Below are 21,052 nucleotides of genomic sequence, written 5' to 3' on the forward strand. Positions count from 1 at the left end.
CCCCCCCCTCTTTTTTAGTATAAAAACCATAAAACTGCCTCTAATTTTATGAAGGACTGGTTATATCCACAAATTCCTAAGGTGGTGTTCGATACTATTGTTTAAATAACAGTTTTCAGTATTTAAACATTACAACACGTATCTTCATAACACTTTTTAACTCACATATATTTCCACAAGGCTTAAACAACGATACTAGAAATATCTTACCAAATTGGCCCTTGATTTCCCCAAAACCCAATTGTCTCTTTTTAACCTATTCTTCTAACTCCACTGCAAATTGTACCAAAAATATGGGGTTACCACATTGCCACTCAGAAAATTTTGGGTTACTCTGGAAGCATTGTGAAGTGATACTCCACTCTAATAAATACAAGTTATTTAATATAAAAATATGACAATCTCATAATGTAATAGTTAACATACTACAAGAAAGTAAAGAATCGGAGCTTAATCTTAATATTGCACTTCCTTCACGAGTCCACGAGAAATAAATCTACGGATGCTCAACTGTCTGGACACAAAGTGGAGAAACAAAAAATTTTAAACGCCGGGACAACAATGCCAAAAGTAACTCCAAATAAAGCATGAAAAAGCAGGCAAACTTGATCAAATAAAAGCCCATTTTGTGTGTAGTGAGACAAGCCCAAGAAAATGACTTAAAAGTTTTATAATCATGGTTTCCAAGTCCTAGTTCAAAGGGCTTCAAAGAGCAATGGGAGCCCATAATTATAAAACATTTGTGGCAGGAAAACTGAAAGAATTTGTTCATGTCTATGATCGGCAAATAAAAGTAGAGCCCATGGATAACGCGTTGGTTAAGGAAAAGCTCATAGGTAACGGGAGAACCTAATAGGATTTGTTCGTTGGTCCAAATAGAGGTCTTGTAGTTGAGCCCAAATTTAAAGGCTTAATTTTTTGGGTTAAGTAGAGTTTCTATATGTCATATTAATTACTCAATTGGAGTTTCTCCGTGTGTTCTCTCCCCATCAAAATACAAGTTAATTAATGATGAAAATTTACATACTACTTTTGTGAGAAAAATTACATACTTGATCAAGGGAAAAAAAAAAACATGACTTCTATAAGGAAGCTACAAGATTATTTATTTGCTTTAATGTTATATATCATAAACTTAGAAAATCATAATGACCACCTTCATAGTAAGTCATCATCCTTGTTCACCTGTGGAAAAGGAAGATAATTTCAATATATTAGAAAAATAAGCTTATAATTTCAATATATGATAGTATGTTGAATGAAATTTTTCCTAAAGTAAGAATAATTCTAAAGATATTCATTGTCAATAACTTTATTTGTAAATTAAACCTTCAATTATGTGTTTATAGTAAGGAAGTTGTGATGCAAGAATGTCCATTTGCAAAAAAAAATTACAGATCCCAACTCATTCAGTATATTTGGAATCTACCTTCTTCAGTCAAAAAAGTATATTTGGAATGGGTACCCATTTTAAACAAATAAACTTCTCAGACAAATTGGTTAACTTTAACTTTGTAGCCTTCAAATGTCTATGTCAATAATTCAGTACAATTGACAATAATCTTATGTCATTGAGGGAGACCTCTACATCTAGAGTAATAAGATGTAAGCCAATTTCTTGTGAACCACTACAACAACAACAAAAAAATCACCAAATAGAAAATAGATTTCAGTGGCATATTACGTGTTTAGGTATTAGGCCAAAGTCTTTTTTTTTTTCTTTTTTCTTTTTGAGAAGTAGGTATTAAGCTAAAGTAATTGTACTTATTTCCATAATAAATATATCATAATGAGCTTATCAAATTTCAAGTGGCACTAGGCCTTTTTGGATATATAACATTGTCAGTTTTTTTAAGACCTTATTCTCTCTCTTCGTGTGCGTGTTAAACTGCTTAATATTTTTTTTTTTTTTTTTTAAATTCAAGTGGTACCAATCTTTTTAACTTTGCTTGAATAAAAAATACTAACATAAAGGTATGTGACTTCTAATTAATCACTATATAAATGTCCCCTTCTTACCCTAAAGCATTTGGAGTGGTGTTATCAAATTAGATCACGTAGTGTGGAGTGCTACCAAATTATAAAATCAAAGAAAACAAAGAAAATTTACCTATGGCTTGAAGCCTTTGTTCCAAGAAGTTTTTGTCGAGTGGATTGAAGCTCAATTACAACATCACTCATATTCATCCTTTTTCTTGGGAATTCGGCAGAACAAGCAACACCAATTCCAAGAATCACAATCAAGCATTCTTGAATTTTTGAGCTTCCTTTTTGACCCTCATTGTGAGTAATGTCAATCATCTTTGCCTCTCCCTCTTCTCTTTCCAAAAGAAGAATAGGATTTATTATGTCAATTATTTGCTCTGGCAAAGCCGCTTTAACAAAATCATAGAGATTTAAGCTATCTTGAAAAATCTTAGCAACAGGTCTTTGTCCAGTGAAAATCTCTATCAATAATATGCCATAACTATTGACATCACCATATGTTGACACCTCATTTCTCATACCATACTTTGAAATCACACATTGCACATATCTAATATGAGATTAGTTTTGTACCAAAAAATACAAATTAAAGTGATAAGATATAACCTAAAGAACATCCTTATTAACAAATGACAAAGGGAAAAGAAAATTAAATTTATATGAGAGAGAGAGAGAGAGAGAGAGAGAGAGAGAGAGAGAGAGAGAGTAACCTGGAGGAGTATAACCAACAGTTCCTCGAACTCCAACGGAGCTTGATGGATCAATAGAATAATCTTCAATGACATCAAAAAGGAATTTTGTCAAGCCAAAGTCACCTACGTGTCCAATCATTTTGTCATCAAGAAGAATATTGCTAGGTTTGAGGTCGCAATGAACAATTGGTGTTTGGCAATGATGATGAAGATAATCTAATGCATTAGCAACATCAATGGCAATATTCAATCTCTGAAGAAGACTCAAATTCTTTGGTTCCTCAACAGCCTCATCCATTCTTGAAGTTGGATGTAGCCATTCATCAAGGTTTCCATTTTCCATAAACTCGTATACCAAAGCTTTAAAATCGTGACCTTGATAGTCAATGCCAAAACATGATGTAAGCACCTTTACAAGATTTCGATGTCTAATGTTTCGTAGAGCCTCACACTTAGCAATAAAACTTTTGGAAGCTCCATGGTGCAAAAGGTTGAGCACCTTAATAGCCACAATATCTGTTTGTCTACCTTGATGAAGAATTCCTTTATACACGAATCCAAAGCTACCCACGCCAATCAAATTAGTAGAAGAAAACCCATTGGTTGCATTTAGGAGACTTTGGTAAGATAGATTCAAAAGCAAATTCCCTGAGTCACTTAAGGTGTTATCTTTTCTTTTCTTCCTTAAAAAGCAAAGAATTAGAAGTGACAAAACAAAAGTTACTCCAACAAGAGGAAAAAATATAGATATTATTAACTTGAGAGTAAAGGTCAACTTCCACTTCTTGAATTTTTCGTAGTTGCATTTAGGAAGTTGAAACTCATGTATTCCCCCACATAGCTAACTATTTTCCTCAAGGAAAGTTGCACTTGTGTTCTTGAAAACTTCGTCTGTTGACACCTCTCCCTCAAAATTGTTGTAATATAGATTCAAATATTCCAAGTAGACAAAGACCTCCAAAAATTTAGGAATTTGGCCAATAAAATTATTATTTGAAAGATCTAGAATTTGAAGACCTCTTAATGATTCAAAAGATTGAGGAATAGTCCCTTGGAAGAGATTGCTTTCCATGTATAGATATTCCAACTTTACACAGCTTCCAAGGCTATCTGGAATTTTTCCAAACAACTTGTTTTTAGAAATATCCAATCCTTCTAGATTATTTAAAATTTCCTAATTCCATGGGAAGGACACCAGTAAATTGGTTGGCAGATAGACTTAGAAAACTTGGTGAGAATAAGAGACCAATGATTTGTGGGGATATCGAACCACTGAGATTGTTATGAGCTAGATTCAAAGTAAACAAATGTTGGCACTTGCTTAGACTTAAAGGGATGTTGCCTTGAAAATTATTCTCATTTAAATACAAGTATGTCAAGAATGTTAAATTTCCAATAGAGGATGGAATGTTCCCATAGAAATTGTTTGTATTTAATGCCAAAAGTTGTAACTTCTGCAGCTTTCCAATTTCAGAGGGAATTTTCCCATAGAAATTGTTATTATTTAATGCCAAAAATTGTAATTTTTGAAGCATTCCAATTTCAAAGGAATATTACCTGATAAATTGTTCTGCCACATATGGAGTTCCTCCAAGTTAATCAAATTTCCTATTTCAATAGGAATCTTTCCGGATAGTATATTATCATCCAAAAACAATGAGATGAGAATAGTTGAGAGATTGCCAATACTTGGGCAACTCTCCACCAAAGTTATTTCCATTTATATGCAATGAAGTTGGATAGGTGTCATTTGTCAAGGAGCAAAGGAAACCCAAGTCATTTTCTCCCCCATTTCCAAGATTGTCATTGCTAATGCGAAAATGATTCATTCTATTTAGCTTCTCCAAAGAAGGAACATTTCCATGTAGTTTATTATTAGACAATTGAAGAAGATATAGATTTGAGGCATTAGTTATTGAAGCAGGGATAGATCCAGTAAATTGGTTTTCAATAATGGAAAAGAAATGGATATTTGGTAGAGTGATACCTATATCTAGTGGAAGATGACCTTGGATTCGATTGCCTCCTACATTAAAGTCAACCATTGATGAAAGATTGAAGAATGAAGGAGGAATTGTACCAGACAACTTATTTGAACCCATATTAAAAACTGTAAGTTTGGTCAATTGGCCAAAAGAATCAGGGATACTCCTACCCAATTGATTAAAAAATGCAGAAAACACTTCCAGAGATGACATGTTTCCGAAAGAATTTGGGATACTTCCTGTCACATTATTTTGGGGAATAGCAAAGAATCGGAGTTTTGACAAAGTGCCAAGATTTGATGGGATTTCTCCAGTCAGAAGGTTGTAACCGACTTGAAGGAAATTGAGGTTGGTGCAACTGGCTAAACTGATAGGAATTTTGCCATTGATTGTGTTATTTTGCAATCGTAAGACTTGCAATCTGTGCAAAAGACCAATTTCTAGAGAGATTTCATTATGAAAGCTGTTGTTTTGGGGTGTTAGACTCTTCAAAAAACTTAAATTTCCAACATACGGTGATATGGAACCTACCAGTTTCAGAGATTTCAGGTCCAACATTGTGACCCTCTAATGTCGGTGACCACAAGTAATCCCTCGCCATTGACAAAAGTGGATGATGTTATTCCAAGAGCTCATAACCCCGACAAGGGTCACTAGTTATCTTGGCTTTAAACTCAAGCAACGCCAACCGGTCTGTCTCATTATTCCCACCAGACACGAAGGTGACCAACAAGCCACAGCACCAAAGAAGAAAAAAAGCATGCATGCAAAAGGAATAGGATAGTGGAGCTGAATTCGAGCGTGAAAGCCCCATGGAAAATCGCGCTTGTTACAAGTAGGTGTGTGTAAGTGTGTTTGTGAAAACAAAGTGTTTTTTTTTTAAAACAAAGAGTTTGATTTCGCTGGTTTGCAGTCAACAATGCAAGCATGAACATTTATACAGCGAGTAACATTGGGGGAACTTTGGTTTAGTGATGTGGTAAGGTCCCAATCCAAAAGAGTAGAGACCAAAAAACAATAGGGACTTGGGAATTATGCATGCTGACATGGTCAAACCATCTAATGGCCTTTTTCTATTAATTTTAAAATTCAATAGCTACGGTGAAAGATGAAGGAGATTTGATTTGGATATTTTCTTTAAAAACTATAGGAAATACTAACTGAATTACAAAGCTCTTGACATATAATAATTAGTGTCAGAGACACAATTTCTTTTATCATTTATTATGATAGTAAGTCATAATTTAAGTAATATCACATTTATATAGATTTATTATTGATGTCATTTTTATCGTGTTTATTATAGATTTATTTTTGGTTGGTCATGCAAGTATTTTACCTTAACAATTATAAAGAGAAATTATGAAAACTTTTGTATCTCTAAAACACTACGAAATACTAATGGAGTTACAAAGTTCTTGACATACAATGAACTCCTAGCTTTTTTCCCTTTTCTTTTTTGTTCTTTTTCTTTTTTTAACAAAACTGCCTCTTATTTGATGAAGGACTAGTTACATGTTACATCCATTGACTCCTGATTTGCCAAAAACCAATTGTGTCTTTTTAGCCTATACTTCTAGTTCCACAACAAATTGTAAGTGAAAATTATGGGGTTACCATATTGCCACTCAAAAAATTTTGTATTCCTCCCAAGTGTTGTGAAGTACTGATACTTCATACTAATAAATGCAAATTGTTCAATATAAAAAAGACAAAATTTAACTACAAAATTGGTTGTAAGTTTAGGCTATAACCTTACGCAATATTTTTTTTTTTTTTATTGAAGGTGAATTTTGACAAATTTACCATTGAATTACATCTTCTTCTTATATTCTCCATGCTTGTAAAATTTCTAGAAAATTAAAGATCAATAGTTATGTAATCAATAAATTGTTTAAATTGTAAGTTTTTGTAGTTTAAAATTATACATAAAATATAAGCTGCTTAAAAATCATATAATAAATAATATCCGATTGACATATAATTTGACATGTGTATTAAGAGTGTAAGGAACATACAATTCAACGGTTAGCTTATTGAGAATAAAGTTGTAATCTTAGATTACAACCAATTTTGTAACTAAACTTTGTTTAAATAAAAATATGTACAAAGTTTAGCTACAAAATTAGTTGTAGCCTAAAGCTATAACTTTACTCAATAAAATAAACATTACTACATATTTTGAAAATCTAATCATTGAATTGCATGTTCTTTATGTTATTAATACACAAGTCAAATTTTGTGTTAATCGAATATTATTTACTATATGATCTATAAGTTTATATTTTATGCATAATTTTAAACTACAAAAACTTGCAATTTAAACAATTTATTGATGACATAGCTATTGATTTTTAATCTTTTTTATAATTTTGCAAGCATAAAGGATATATGAAGAATGTGTAATCTAATAGGGGATTTGTCAAAATTTACCTCCATTAAAAAGATATTGAGTAAGATTGTTGCCTTAGGGTACAACCAATTTTGTAACTAAATTTTGTCCTAAAAATATATGATAATCTCTTCCTTTTTTTTTTAGAAGAAAAATATATGACAATCTCAAAATGTAATACTGCAAGAAAGTTAATTTTTTTTTATTAAATGACTTGCATTTATTGATGTAGAGTACCGTGTTATCTATACTCCAAGTGTACATAATCTTAATATTGCATTTCCTCCACAAGACCACGATCAATAAATCTATGGATGCTCAACTGTGTGGAGACTCCCTTTGGACCTCTTATCTTTTATATTTTATGCATAATTTTAAACTACAAAAACTTGCAATTTAAACAATTTATTGATGACATAGCTATTGATTTTTAATCTTTTTTATAATTTTGCAAGCATAAAGGATATATGAAGAATGTGTAATCTAATAGGGGATTTGTCAAAATTTACCTCCATTAAAAAGATATTGAGTAAGATTGTTGCCTTAGGGTACAACCAATTTTGTAACTAAATTTTGTCCTAAAAATATATGATAATCTCTTCCTTTTTTTTTTAGAAGAAAAATATATGACAATCTCAAAATGTAATACTGCAAGAAAGTTAATTTTTTTTTATTAAATGACTTGCATTTATTGATGTAGAGTACCGTGTTATCTATACTCCAAGTGTACATAATCTTAATATTGCATTTCCTCCACAAGACCACGATCAATAAATCTATGGATGCTCAACTGTGTGGAGACTCCCTTTGGACCTCTTATCAAAAGATGCGGAAAAGAAACAAAAATTTTAAGTGTCTTAAGTATTAGCATCCGGTATTCACAAAAAATCTCATTTTATTACCTCAAAAGTTGTTTTATCTATTATACTATACTATTTTTACAACACACTCAACATCCAATTTCTTAATTATTCCATTTATTCATTAAAATATTATTTTTACCAACTCTTTCTCTCTCTTTCTCTTCATATAAAAATAACTAACATAATAAAAAAGAAGGGAGGACAAAACAGATTGGAGAGAGAGTAAGAATTAAATAATGATATATATTTAATTTTGCAATCCGTGAATAGTAAAGTCTAAATGTAAAAGTGTACTGTAGCACTATTGTAAAAAAATTTGCAATTAGAAGACTGGGTAATGGACTTATTTTGTACTTTAATGCTACAATCTCCCAATATGTACAAGTCGCAAGACCCAATGCCAATGCGCCTGGACAACAATGCCAAAAGTAGCTCCAAATAAAGCAGGAAAAAGGAGGCAAACCTGAGGAAAGAAAATATATATATATATATATATAATTAAAAAAAATTAAAAAAAAAAGAGAGAGACAAGCGATTAAAAGGTCCTCCAAAGCCCACTGTGTGTTTTGTGAGACAAGCACAAGAAAGTAACTTAAAGTTCTATAATCTTGGTACGCCAAGTCCACGTCCAAAGGGCTTTCAAAGAGCAATGGAAACCCATAATTATAAAACATTCATGGAAGAAAAAGTGAAAGACTTCGAAGAAATTCATGTCTATAATTGGCCGATGAGAGTAGAGGTCCATGGATGATGCGTTGGGAAAGGAAAAGCTTGTAGGCAATGGGAGGAGTGAGTAGGACTTGCTGGGTTGGCCCAAATAGAGATCCAATAATTGGGCGCAAATTCAAAGGCTTAAACCTTTTAAGTTAAGTGAAGTTTCTATAATGACATATTAACTACTTAATTGAAGTTTCTCTAATGTGTTCTCTTTCCAACAAAATACAAGTTAATTAAAGGAGAAAATGTACATACTATTTTTGTGAGAAAATTTACATCCTTGATTAGGAGAAAAAAAAAATACATGACTTCTATAAGGAAGCTGCTAGATTATTTATTTGTTTTAATGTTATATATCATAAACTTAAAAAATCATGATAACTGCCTTCATAATTGTTAAGTTATGATTTTTCTCATAACATTTGTATTGGTTTATTGCATGACAAAATGTGTTGTAATTGCATAAATTTATTTCCTTATATTTTTGTAGGATTTATTTGTAATGGGTTTAGTATTAAGTGGTGAAGATTTGATCAAGACAGCTGAAGGTCACATGAGAAGCACATGCAGGAAGGTGAACAATCAGGCCAAGTGTCCAACTCAGTACAACCTATCTAGGAGGTTAACTCGCGACTTGGATTCGTAACTTGCACCAGTCGCGAGTGACTCGTGAAGTTCCCCTGTTTTACTGAAAATTATGACTTTTCGTATTCCCATCACTCATACTATATATACCCTCATTACCCAAAGAAATTGTGAGGAGCCTATTGAGAGAAAAATCCTAAAAGAGGTTTTTACAACACACCCACCTTATTAGAGAGAGAGAGCTACTCAATCTTAGAGAGAAATCTTTGTGGTCTTTTCTCATTCTCTCTCCCATTATTATACCCATTGAGAGGAGATTTGTACCCAAACACTACCCACACCCATTTAGAGGGTTGAGAGTGTTTTTGGAGTTTGGGAAGTATTGGAAGATGCCAAGGATGGCGGATGCAATATGGAGCTTATTGCGGGATCCCAAAAGCTAAAGAAAACGCGGTTAGGCTTAACCTTGTTGGAGTAAGAAGTTTGGAGGGCTTAGGTGCATTGGGTAGATTAGGCTTGGAGGGTCTATTACTATTCATGTATCCCAACTTTATTCTTTAGTGGATCATTTTACCGCTTAGAGGGCGGCGAAGAGGTTTTTTGCCGAATTATTGGTTTCCTCTTCGATAACACGTGCCAGTGTGATCCTTGTGTTTGCATCTCTCTTCCCTTACTCTTTAACCATGAATTGCTGCTGTGTTTGCGATTAATTTTGTGTTAAAGTAGTCTGCCAAATTGGATATTGCTTATATTTCATATTCCATACATAAATTGTTTGAATATAAGCTTGCTTTGGTAATTTTGTAATTAGGGGTCCAAACGTTCATTAGTGTTTTACACGCTAATTGAACTTTCACTTGATATCAAAGCGGGTACACTTATTTTGGTTTTGTTACCTAAGTGTGATCCTTGACCCCTTGTGTTTTTTTTTTTTTTGCCATGGATAGTGTTTTGTATGCTTCTATGCATGTTTTGGTTGATGATGAATGTAGCATGCCACGTGTTTGTAAAAATGCCTCTATGAGTGTTTATCCTCATAATTATGATGATATGTTACTTGAATTATTGGGTGTTGTTGATATTCCAAACATCAAACTTTTGAAGAGAAAAGCTAAGAGGTTTCATAAGAATGTGAGCAAGTTCATTTGTGAAAAGGATGATTTGATTGCTAAGCTCAATGAATCCAACAAATTGGTTGAGAAATATAAGAAACTTGCTGAAAATTCTCTTGAAAAACTAAAAGAGTTTGAATGTTTGAATATGGACTTGGATGCTAAACTTGTTTTGTCTAACAAACTTGTTGATGAGCTAAAATGTGAAAATGAATCTCTTAAGATGCATGTCAAGTGTTTGATTGCTGAACCTATTGCTAAAAATGATGAAAATATTTGTTACAATCATGTTGTGGTACCCGATTTTGTGCTTATTGTGTGTTCAACCTCAAAGGACAAATCGGTGTACATTCCTTCACATAAAAAATAAAAAAATCAAAAAAAAATCAAAAAAAAAAAAAAAAAAATCAAAAGGTGGAGAAAAAGGCTATTAAGTCAAAGCCTCCGTTTAGGTCTCAACCTAATCTTATTTTGGTTTTGTTACCTAAGTGTGATCCTTGACCCCTTGTGTTTTTTTTTTTTTTTTTTTTGCCATGGATAGTGTTTTGTATGCTTCTATGCATGTTTTGGTTGATGATGAATATAGCATGCCACGTGTTTGTAAAAATGCCTCTATGAGTGTTTATCCTCATAATTATGATGACATGTTACTTGAATTATTAGGTGTTGTTGATATTCCAAACATCAAACTTTTGAAGAGAGAAGCTAAGAGGTTTCATAAGAATGTGAGCAAGTTCATTTGTGAAAATGATGATTTGATTGCTAAGCTCAATGAATCCAACAAATTGGTTGAGAAATATAAGAAACTTGCTGAAAATTCTCTTGAAAAACTAAAAGAGTTTGAATGTTTGAATATGGACTTGGATGCTAAACTTGTTTTGTCTAACAAACTTGTTGATGAGCTAAAATGTGAAAATGAATCTCTTAAGATGCATGCCAAGTGTTTGATTGCTGAACCTATTGCTAAAAATGATGAAAATATTTGTTACAATCATGTTGTGGTACCCGATTTTGTGCTTATTGTGTGTTCTACCTCAAAGGACAAATCGGTGTACATTTCTTCACATAAAAAAAAAAAAAAATCAAAAGGTGGAGAAAAAGGCTATTAAGTCAAAGCCTCCGTTTAGATCTCAACCTAAGGTTTTGGATGGATCTAAGTTTGTTCCAACTTGTCACCATTGTGGTGTGATTGGTCATATAAGACCTCAATGTCATAAGTTGAAGAAAGAACAAAACCATGTTACTAGATCCCTCCCCAAAAAGCCTAGTGGACCTAAACACATTGTTTGTCACCATTGTGGTACTTTTGGTCATCTAAGATCTCATTGCTCTAAGTTTTATACTCTTAAAATAATCAAAAGAAAAGAGAAACTTGAGCTTCTTGGAAGTTGTGCTAAAAAGGGTAAACCGGATTTGAGTGAAAATAACATGTTGTTAAAGAAAGTGTTTAATGCTCTTAACTCATTGTTTATGTGCATCTCCGATTCTCATTCTTCCAACCCTCATCTCTCTTCTCTTAAGACACACATTCCAAACAATTGTTCCATTTGGATGAGGAAGGGTTCCTATGGTTAAGCTTTTGCTCTTTTAGTCCTTAATCTAATTCTTTCGATCTAATTCATGCATTAAATGTCATATCTTCATGCATTTTGTGCATCTTGCATTTATTCATATAATTGTTTTTGTTTTGATCTTACTTTTACATTTTAGTTTTGTGTAAGTAAAAAATCCAAAACCACATAAAAAGTGAAAAATTCAAAAAGTTTGATCGTATATGTTTGAGCACATATCTTGTGTGTTTGGCCTAGTACCTTCGTACAAATGACTTAATGCATTTATGAGCTTAGCTTGTTATGTATGCACATCTATCTTTGTGGGAAAAATCTTGACATCTATGTGTGATTGTTGTAAATTAATCTTCAAACTTGTCATGAATGATTAGTCAATAGTCATGTCGGTTTTGATACATGCGTAGATTTGTGCCTATATCTCTTCCCACTCTCTTATGTTTTTGCTTAAGAGCTCAACAAATGTCAAATATCGAAAAGAGATAATGAGCTGCAAAAGCCGTCGCACATACTAGTATTTGACTAGGAAAAAGGAAAAGCGACTTGTATTGAAAATGTATGGTGTCCAGTAGTCAAAATTTTGTTCATCAAATTGAAATATTAAAAATTTCAGGCATCGATCTCAAAAAGAGATGTAAAGATAAAAAATGATCAAATGTTATGAATTGTAAAGAAGCCAAATAAAAAGCTTTAAAGATATGTAATCATTTTCTTGTGCAATGTCATATATGTTCATTTTTATAATTGAGATAGACCACTTGTTTTAGTACTAGTTGTGTATGACTTGATTGAATTGATCATTGAAGTTTCACTCTAGACTAAGGACTATTCCACATTTGATATACACACACAACACACATGCCTAATGTTCAATAAATACCTTATTCATTTGTTCCATTGTACTTGTTTAAATGTGATGTGTATATGCTCAACTATATATGGATCAAACCAAAAATATTTTTGATCATTTTATATGTATTTGGAAGTGATTTTTATCACTCTTTGTGTTCATGTTTAATGTTACTTTGTTTTTCATTATTTTAAGCAAGTTTTGTGTTGAAAAACATGTGTCAGAATTTTTTGGCTACTCATTCTGGCAACTTTCGTGAGTAGCAAGTTTTGGCTACTCATTTTGGCGAATCGCCCAGTCACGAAATGCAAGTCGCAAGTTCATCCAGAAGTTTTCACAACTCAACTTGCGACTCGCCAGTCACGAAACGCCCAGAAACAGCTTTTTAAAGGGCTTTTCGTGGAAAACCTGTTTTAAACCTCTCCCATCCTCTCTAAAACCAATCTTTCAATATTTTTTCATCAAAAGTCAACCAATTCGATGGGTTTTTCATTCCATTAACATCTCTAAGGTAATTTTAAAATCTTTTCGTTGATTTGGATCCTTAGATTATGTTTTGGAAAGTTTTGTACTCTTGGTTGGGATTTTCATTATAAGGGTTGGGAACACTTAATTTTTGTCAAAATTTTTGTATGAGATTGGTTTCTTTTGATGATTTGCTTTGGATGTTGACCCCTTGTGGCAAAAATAACATGTTTTAAGGGTGGATTTCATGATGTTCACGCATTGTTTTACATTATTGTTCATAGTATGCACACTAGGTGTTTGATAAAATGCCTCTTAAGCATTTTCTCTCTTGTTTGGACTCCGATGAGTATCAAACTTTGGGGTTTCTCATATTTCCTCATTAGGAACATGTTTGATTAATTGGTTGTGTATTTAACACACTTTGGCCCACGTGTGCATTTTCCATGCTTTGGTCATGCATTGCACATAGCCACCTCTTGCATACACATTTGCTACCCTTATCATGCATTGGTCTATACCTTGTTTCTTCATCCTAGCATGTCATGTTTACCTTATACTTTGTAGCATTTTGTTTTGTCTTTTGTTTGAGCTTCATTTCTCATACATCTTGCACCCCTCATGCATCATTCTCCTTGTTAATACCTTCATCTCTTACCCCCATTTCTCCTTGACCCTTTGTCTATTCGTGTCAAAAAAGAGGAGAGTATACTTTTGTCATTTCTATATGACTCTTGTGCACATTCTTAAGGGGGGGAATTCTGTTTCTTGTGCACATTTGTAGGGGGAGAGATATTACATAGGGGAGATGCATATACCAAGGGGGAGAAGACATTGTGTTAATAAGAAAACTTTGTTTTGTTTATTTTTCTTTATGTTTGTTTTCTTATTTGCTTTATGGTGCTCTGAGTTACGTTTAGTATCTATACTTTGTTGTTCTTATTGCATCATGTCTGTGTTGGACATGCATACATCCTTATGCTATTGTGCTTTATTGATTGCATGTTCGAATGATCATTTGTTGTGCTATGTGATCAAGTTGCTCATATGTTTCAAATCATGTTTACTTGATCGCAATTTACTTGTTACATTATACTTGTCCTTTTATTACTTGCTTTACCTTAAGGGTCTAATGTGTTTTGTGCAAATATTTCAGGTTACAGGTATATATGTTTCAAGTTTATCATAGTTTCTAGATTTAGGTGTGAGTGAGTTTTGCCACTATTCCCAAACTCATATTTAAGTCTAGAGTCTGTTTTAGGGTGTTTTGTCACGGAATAGCCAAAGGAGAAGATTGTTAAGTTATGATTTTTCTTATAACATTTGTATTGGCTTATTCCATGACAAAATGTGTTGTAATTACATAAATTTATTTCCTTGTATTTTTGTGGGATTTATTTGTAATGGGTTTAGTATTAAGTGGTGAAGATTTGATCAAGACAACTGAAAGTCACATGAGAAGCACATGCAGGAAGGTGAACAGTCAGGCCAGGTGTCCAGCTCAATACAGCCTGTCCAGGAGGTTAACTCGCAACTTGGATTCACAACTTGCACCAGTCGCAAGTGACTCGTGAAGTTCCCCTGTTTTACCAAAAATTGTGACTTTTCGTATTCCTATCACTCATACTATATATACCCTCATTACCCAAAGAAATTTTGAGGAGCCTATTGAGAGAAAAAACCCTAAGAGAGGTTTCTACAACACACTCATCTTATTAGAAAGAGAGCTACTCATTCTTAGAGAGAAATTTTGTAGTTTTTTCTCATTCCCTCTCCCATTGTTATACCCATTGAGAGGAGATTTGTACCCAAACACTACTCACACCCATTTAAAGTGTTGAGAGTGCTTTTTGAGCTTGGGAAGCATTGGAAGATGTCAAGGATGGCGAATGCAATAAGGAGCTTAATGCGGAATTCAGAAAGCTAAAGAAAACACGGTTAGGCTTAACCTTGTTGAAGTAAGAAGCTTGAAGGGTTTAGGTGCATTGGGTAGATTAGGCTTGGAAGGTCTATTGCTATTCGTCTTTAGTGGATCATTTTACCGAGAGGTTTTTCACTGAGTTCTTTGGTTTCTTCTTCGATAACACATGCCGGTGTTATCCTTGTGTTTGCATCTCTCTTCCCTTACTCTTTAACCATGAATTGCTGCTGTGTTTGTGATTAATTTTGTGTTAAAGTAGTTTGCCAAATTGGATATTGCTTATATTTCATATTCCGCACATAAATTGTTTGAATATAAACTTGCTTTGGTAATTTTGTAATTGGGGGTCCAAACGTTCATTAGTGTTTTACACGCTAATTGAACTTTCAATAATTGTAAAGTTGTGATTTACAACTATGTTTTATGTTGGTTTTATTCCATGACAAAAAGTGTTGTAATTGCATTAATTTATTTTCTTGTATTTTGTGGGATTTTATTGTATTGGTTTAGTATTAAGTTGGTGAAGAATTGAGCATGTATTGGATGAACAAGTGGATTTCGCAAGTGTCTCGCAAAGCCTACCCGCGAAAGAGCCATGTGAGAAGCACATACTGGAAGCTGAAAAGTCATACCAAGCTGTCAGTTTCGCAAGTGTCTCACGAGAAAGGGTAATCGTTAGATACCAACGAAACTCTCTGCCTGAAGGATTTTTTAAGTGTGACTTTCTTACCCTTCACCCATACTATATATACCCTCATTACCCACAAAAGGATGAGAAGTCATTTAGAGAGAAAAACCCTAGATAGGTTTTCTACAACACACACACCTATCTTTTAGAGAAAGAGCTATTCATCCTTAGTGAAAAATCATTCTAGCCTCTTCTCTTTCTCTGCTCTCCCATTATCATACCTTGAGAGGAGATTTGTATCCAAACACAACCCACACTTTTTCAGAGTGTAGAGAGTGTTTTGAAACTTAGAAAGTTTTGGGGATTTGTCAAAAGAAGCCGATGAGGCTTGGCGGACACAATCAAGTGTATTGCGGGATCTGGAAAGCTAGAAAAGACATGACTCTGATAAGTCCATTGGTAGCAGGAGCTTGGAGGGCTCAAGTACATAGGGTAGACTAGGCTTGGAGGGTCTTTTGTTATTCGTGTACTCCAACTTTATTCTCTAGTGGATCGATTTTGACTTGGAGGGTCGCAAAAAGGTTTTTCGCCGAATTCTTCGGTTTCCTCTTCAATAACACGTCTTGGTGTTATCTTGTAGTTGCATCTCTCTTCCCTTACTCTTATGCTTTACTTTTATTGTTTGTTATTCATGTTTATGCACTAGAATAGTTATCGGTTTATTGCACTTCATTTACTTCTGTTCCGCACTTAGATAAGTTAGAGTAAAAACAATCTAGCCGTAATTTTTTTAATTGGGGGTCTAAACAAGCTCTTGTATTTTCACACAAATCCGAGCTTTCAATAATAAGTCATCATCCTTGTTCACCTGTGGAAAAGGAAGATAATTTCAATATATTAGAAAAATAAGCTCAGAATTTTAACATATGGTAGTATGTTGAATGAAATTTTTCCTAAAGGAAGAATAATTCTAAATACATTCATTGTCAATAATTTCTTTTTCTTTTTTTTTTCTTTTTTTGAGAAACTCATTGTTAATAACTTAATTTGCAAAATTGAACACTCAATTATGTGTTACTAGTAAGAAAATCATGATATAAGAATGTCCATTTGCGAAATTGACAAATCCCAACTCATTCAGTATTTTTGGAATTGTTACACATTTACTTCGATTTTTATTTAAAATTTTGAATTTAAACTTTGTAGCCTGCAAAATCTGTCAATAATTCAATACAATAGACAATAATCTTATGTCATCGAGAGAGACCTCTACATAACTAGAGTAAGAAGATAAGATGTAAGCCAATTTCTTGTGAACCACTACAATAAAATAAATCACCAAATAGCTAGAAAATAGATTTCAGTGGCATATTACGCGTTAGATATTATACTAGAGTATTTGGACTTATTCCCATACCAAGCATAGCATAATGAGCTAATTAAATTTCAAGTGGCACAATTTTTCGGATTTGCTCCAATAAAAAATACTAGCATAAAGGTATTGACTTCTAATCACTATATAAATTTCTCATTCTTACCTTAAGTCCAAAAAAAAATACCTGTGCCCTGAAGACGTGTAAATTAGTTTCAAGAAGTTTCTTTCGAATTGAATGTAGCTCAATAATAATAGCACTCATGTAAATCCTTTCTCTTGGAAGTTCGACAGAACAAGCAACACCAATTCCAAGTATCACAATCAAGCAATCTTGAATTATTGGACTTCCATTTTGACCCTCATTGCGAGTAATGTCGATCATTGTTGCCTCTCCCTCTTCACTTTTCCAAAGAAAAAGAAGAGGATCTATAATGTCAATTATTTGTTTTGGCAAAGTGGCTTTAACAAAGTCATGAAGATTCGAATCATCTTGGAAGATGTTAGCAACAAGTCTTTTTCCTGTGAACATCTCTAGCAATAATATGCCATAACTATAGACATCACCATATGTTGACACCTCATTTCCCATACCATATTCTGAAATTAAACATTATACATATGTAATATGAGCATAGTTTTGTACCCAAAAAAAGAAAAAGAAGTCATAAGATATTTAACCTACAAGTCTTAGAAAAGCATTTTCAGTGGCATCTAAAAACGAAAACGATTAAGATAAGTGGAAATTGTTGTTATTTTCCCAGTTGAGTTCAGTTCAACCATCCTCATGCACCTCATCCTTTTGTATACGTGCCTTTGTTTATTTCTGCTGGTTTGGATTGTTAGTCTCCTCTGTGATTTGCGGGAATAATGAGACTGACAGGTTGGCGTTGCTTGAGTTCAAAGCCAAGATCACTGATGTTGGTTTTAGACCCCTTAACACAATATGTTTAACCTAATATTAAGCCAAGTTGATTAATAAGTTTTTTAATTAGATCTAGGTTAAACTAATATGTGTAAAACAAATATAATGCGAAAAATAAAGAACACACAGATCTGATGACCTAGGAAAACCAAAATCATAAAAAACCTGGGAGGATTTAACCTAGCTATCCTTAAAGTAAAAACAGATCCACTATGAAAGAATTGAAGTTTGTACAATATGATTTAGACCACTAACATCCTATTGCTACCTCGTATAGAAAACTTACTACCACGACTATGTGACAGCTTCGAGTCGACAATTACTTCTTTCCTTGATCTGCAGCAACCACAAGTTCTCCTACTTGTGACTTTAAGACTCCATTCAAAAGTTTTAGATCTTCTTGAAAGTTCTTTATGTAGCAACTGAAACAACCATGAAGTTCTTGACGTGAATCTTGATCTTGATAACTCTATGTGTGTGTATGAAGGTAAATACTTCTGAGATCTCACAAAAGATTCAACACACAACTTAACAAATACATCTAAAATGTAGCTAGGTTTTTTCCTCTTATACTTGGAGTGAAACACTTAACCCTACAAGTCATATGAGCTTGGGCTGGTTTGAAAATTCTGTAGAAAATTACTGATGCACGATTCTCGATCGATTGAGTCTAATTTTTGATCGATCGAGCCTTGCAGAAATTCAATAGTAATTTCCTGCAATTACTCGATTCCAACTTTACATTAAACCAAACTTTGAGCAAGAATAACCTAGACTATATGTTTTGATCATGGTTTACCAACAAATACAAAGTGAAGTTCTAATACATTAGTTCCTAAATTTTTAGAACCTAAAACAACATCCACTTTTGTCAATGGCAAGGGGTCACTTGTGGTTGTCGACATCAGAGGGTCACAACATTGGACTTGCATTCTCCAAAATAACAGCTTTTATAATGCAATCCCTCCAGAAATTGGCCGCTTGTTAGATTGCAAGGCTTAATGTTTGTTTTTAGACCCCTTAAAACACAGTTGGATTAACCTAGTTAACAAGCCAAGTTATTACTTAGTCCAAATTCAGATCTAGGTTATCACAATCAAACAATCATATCATGTATAGCTGTGGAAAAATAAATAACACAATGATATGATCACCTAGGAAAACCAAACCGGTAAAAAATCTGGGGAGGATTTAACCTAACTATCCTCAAGGTAAACTTGAATCCACTATAGAAAGAATTGAAGTTTTACAATAGAATTTAGATCACTAACATTCTATTGCTACCCACCAGTAGAAACTTACTGACATGAATACGTGCAAGCTCCGAGACCACAGACTCCTTTCTTGGATTCTCCAGCAAATACAAGCACATCTGCTTGTGTATCTTTAAGTTCTCATGGCAGCAACTGAATGATCATCAAGTTCTTGAAGAAATCTCCTCCTTGATAATCCTAAGCTTGTGTGAAGGAAAGCTCCTCTCAGATCTCACAAGAGATTCACACAAACAACAATATGAGCAATCTCTAAAACGTGGCTAGGGTTTGCCTTATATACCTAGGACAAAACATAAAATCCTAAACGTTTTAAATGAATTAGGGCTGAGTTGGTATTCTGCAGAAAAACGCATTCTGCCCGATTTTCGATTGATCGAGCCTAAGCTTCGATCAATTGAGCCAGGTTGAAATGCACAGTAACTTCTGCATCAGCTTGATTCCAACTTTACATAAAAGACACAACTTTGAGCAAGCCTAAACAAAACTAAACAACCTGTTTTGATCATGATTTGCCAACATTACACATTAGAGTTCTAAATACATAAATTCCTAAATCTTTAGAACCTAACACTTAACATTGTTTAACAACATAATAAGTGGCAAAATTCCTAGCAATATATCTGGTTGCTCCAACCTCTTTTCGCTTAATGTTGGTTCTAACCAGCTGGTAGGAGAAATTCCTATGACGCTTGCCTCCATGTCAAAGCTCCAAAATATTGCTCTTCACTTAAATAATCTAACTGGAAACATCCCACATTTTTTTGGAAACTTTTCGTTTCTAGTTTGGTTATCTGTAGCTGAGAATAACTTGGAAGGGACCATCCCTCATTCTTTTGGCCAACTGACCAAGCTTACAAAACTACTTGTGGCTCAAAATATGTTGTTTGGTACAATTCCTCCCTCAATCTTCAATCTATCTTCATTAAGACAATTTGATGGAGGATTTAACCAAATCCATGGGTGTCTTCCATCAGACATAGGTATCACGTTGCCAAATATCGAAGTATTAAGCATTGCCAATGGCCAATTTACTGGATCTATCCCTGTTTCAATATCTAATGCCTCAAATCTGGAGGCACTTCAATTCAATGGAAATAAATTAAATGGAAAAGTTCCTTCTTTGGAGAAGCTAAATAGAATTCCAAAGTTGTTTATTCAATTAAACAATCTTGGAAATGGAGAAGAAAATGACTTGAATTTTCTCTCTTCTTTGATAAATCATAAATGCTACCTATTTGACTAATTTGTATATAAATTCCAATAACTTTGGGGAGAGTTGCCCAAGTGCATTGACAATCTATCAACTACTCTTACCATGTTGGTTCTAGATAATACTAAAATAACTAGAGAGATTCTGATTGAAATAGGAAATTTGATCAACTTATTGAGACTCGAAATGTGGCAAAACAAATTATCTGGTAATATTCCTTTTGAAATTGGAATGCTTCAAAAATTACAATATATGATAATAAGTAAAAACAATTTCATGGAACATTCCATCCTCTCTTGGAATTTAATGGCCTTGATAAGATTGTATTTAGATGAGAATAATCTTCAAGGCAATATCCCTCAAGTCTAAGCAAGTGCCGAAATTTGTTCATTTTGAATCTTGCTAAAAACAATCTCAGTGGTTCAATATCCCCACAAGTTATTGGTCTCTCATTCTCACCAATTTTTCTAAATTTGTCTTCCAACCAATTTACTGGTTGGATCCAAA

The 21,052-nt window shown here is 33.4% G+C and overlaps 1 protein-coding gene across 1 annotated transcript; it reads right to left on the reverse strand.

Annotated features, from left to right (window-relative positions):
- Positions 1-1,158: 1,158 nt before the first annotated feature.
- LOC111998042 (probable LRR receptor-like serine/threonine-protein kinase At3g47570) lies at positions 1,159-5,264 on the reverse strand. Its single transcript, XM_065781064.1, has 7 exons — positions 5,191-5,264; positions 4,368-5,084; positions 4,236-4,248; positions 2,697-3,519; positions 2,111-2,447; positions 1,550-1,628; positions 1,159-1,185 (listed from the first exon to the last, which is right to left on the reverse strand). Exons 1-7 carry the CDS (start codon positions 5,262-5,264, stop codon positions 1,159-1,161), a joined length of 2,070 nt encoding a protein of 689 aa, XP_065637136.1.
- Between the last annotated feature and the right edge of the window lie 15,788 nt (positions 5,265-21,052).

This window comes from Quercus suber, unplaced genomic scaffold, assembly GCF_002906115.3.
Source record: "Quercus suber isolate HL8 unplaced genomic scaffold, Cork oak 2.0 scaffold_256, whole genome shotgun sequence".
NCBI classification, from domain to species: domain Eukaryota; kingdom Viridiplantae; phylum Streptophyta; class Magnoliopsida; order Fagales; family Fagaceae; genus Quercus; species Quercus suber.

Coding starts and splice junctions, on each gene's coding strand:
- LOC111998042 (XM_065781064.1), bottom strand. CDS start 5,264: ATGGCGAGGGATTACTTGTGGTCACCGACATTAGAGGGTCACAATGTT. Junction 5,085..5,190: donor GAAATCTCTGAAACTGGTAG/GTTCCATATCAC, acceptor TCTTTTGCACAG/ATTGCAAGTCTTACGATTGC. Junction 1,629..2,110: donor ACAAAGGCTTCAAGCCATAG/GTAAATTTTCTT, acceptor TTGTTGTTGTAG/TGGTTCACAAGAAATTGGCT.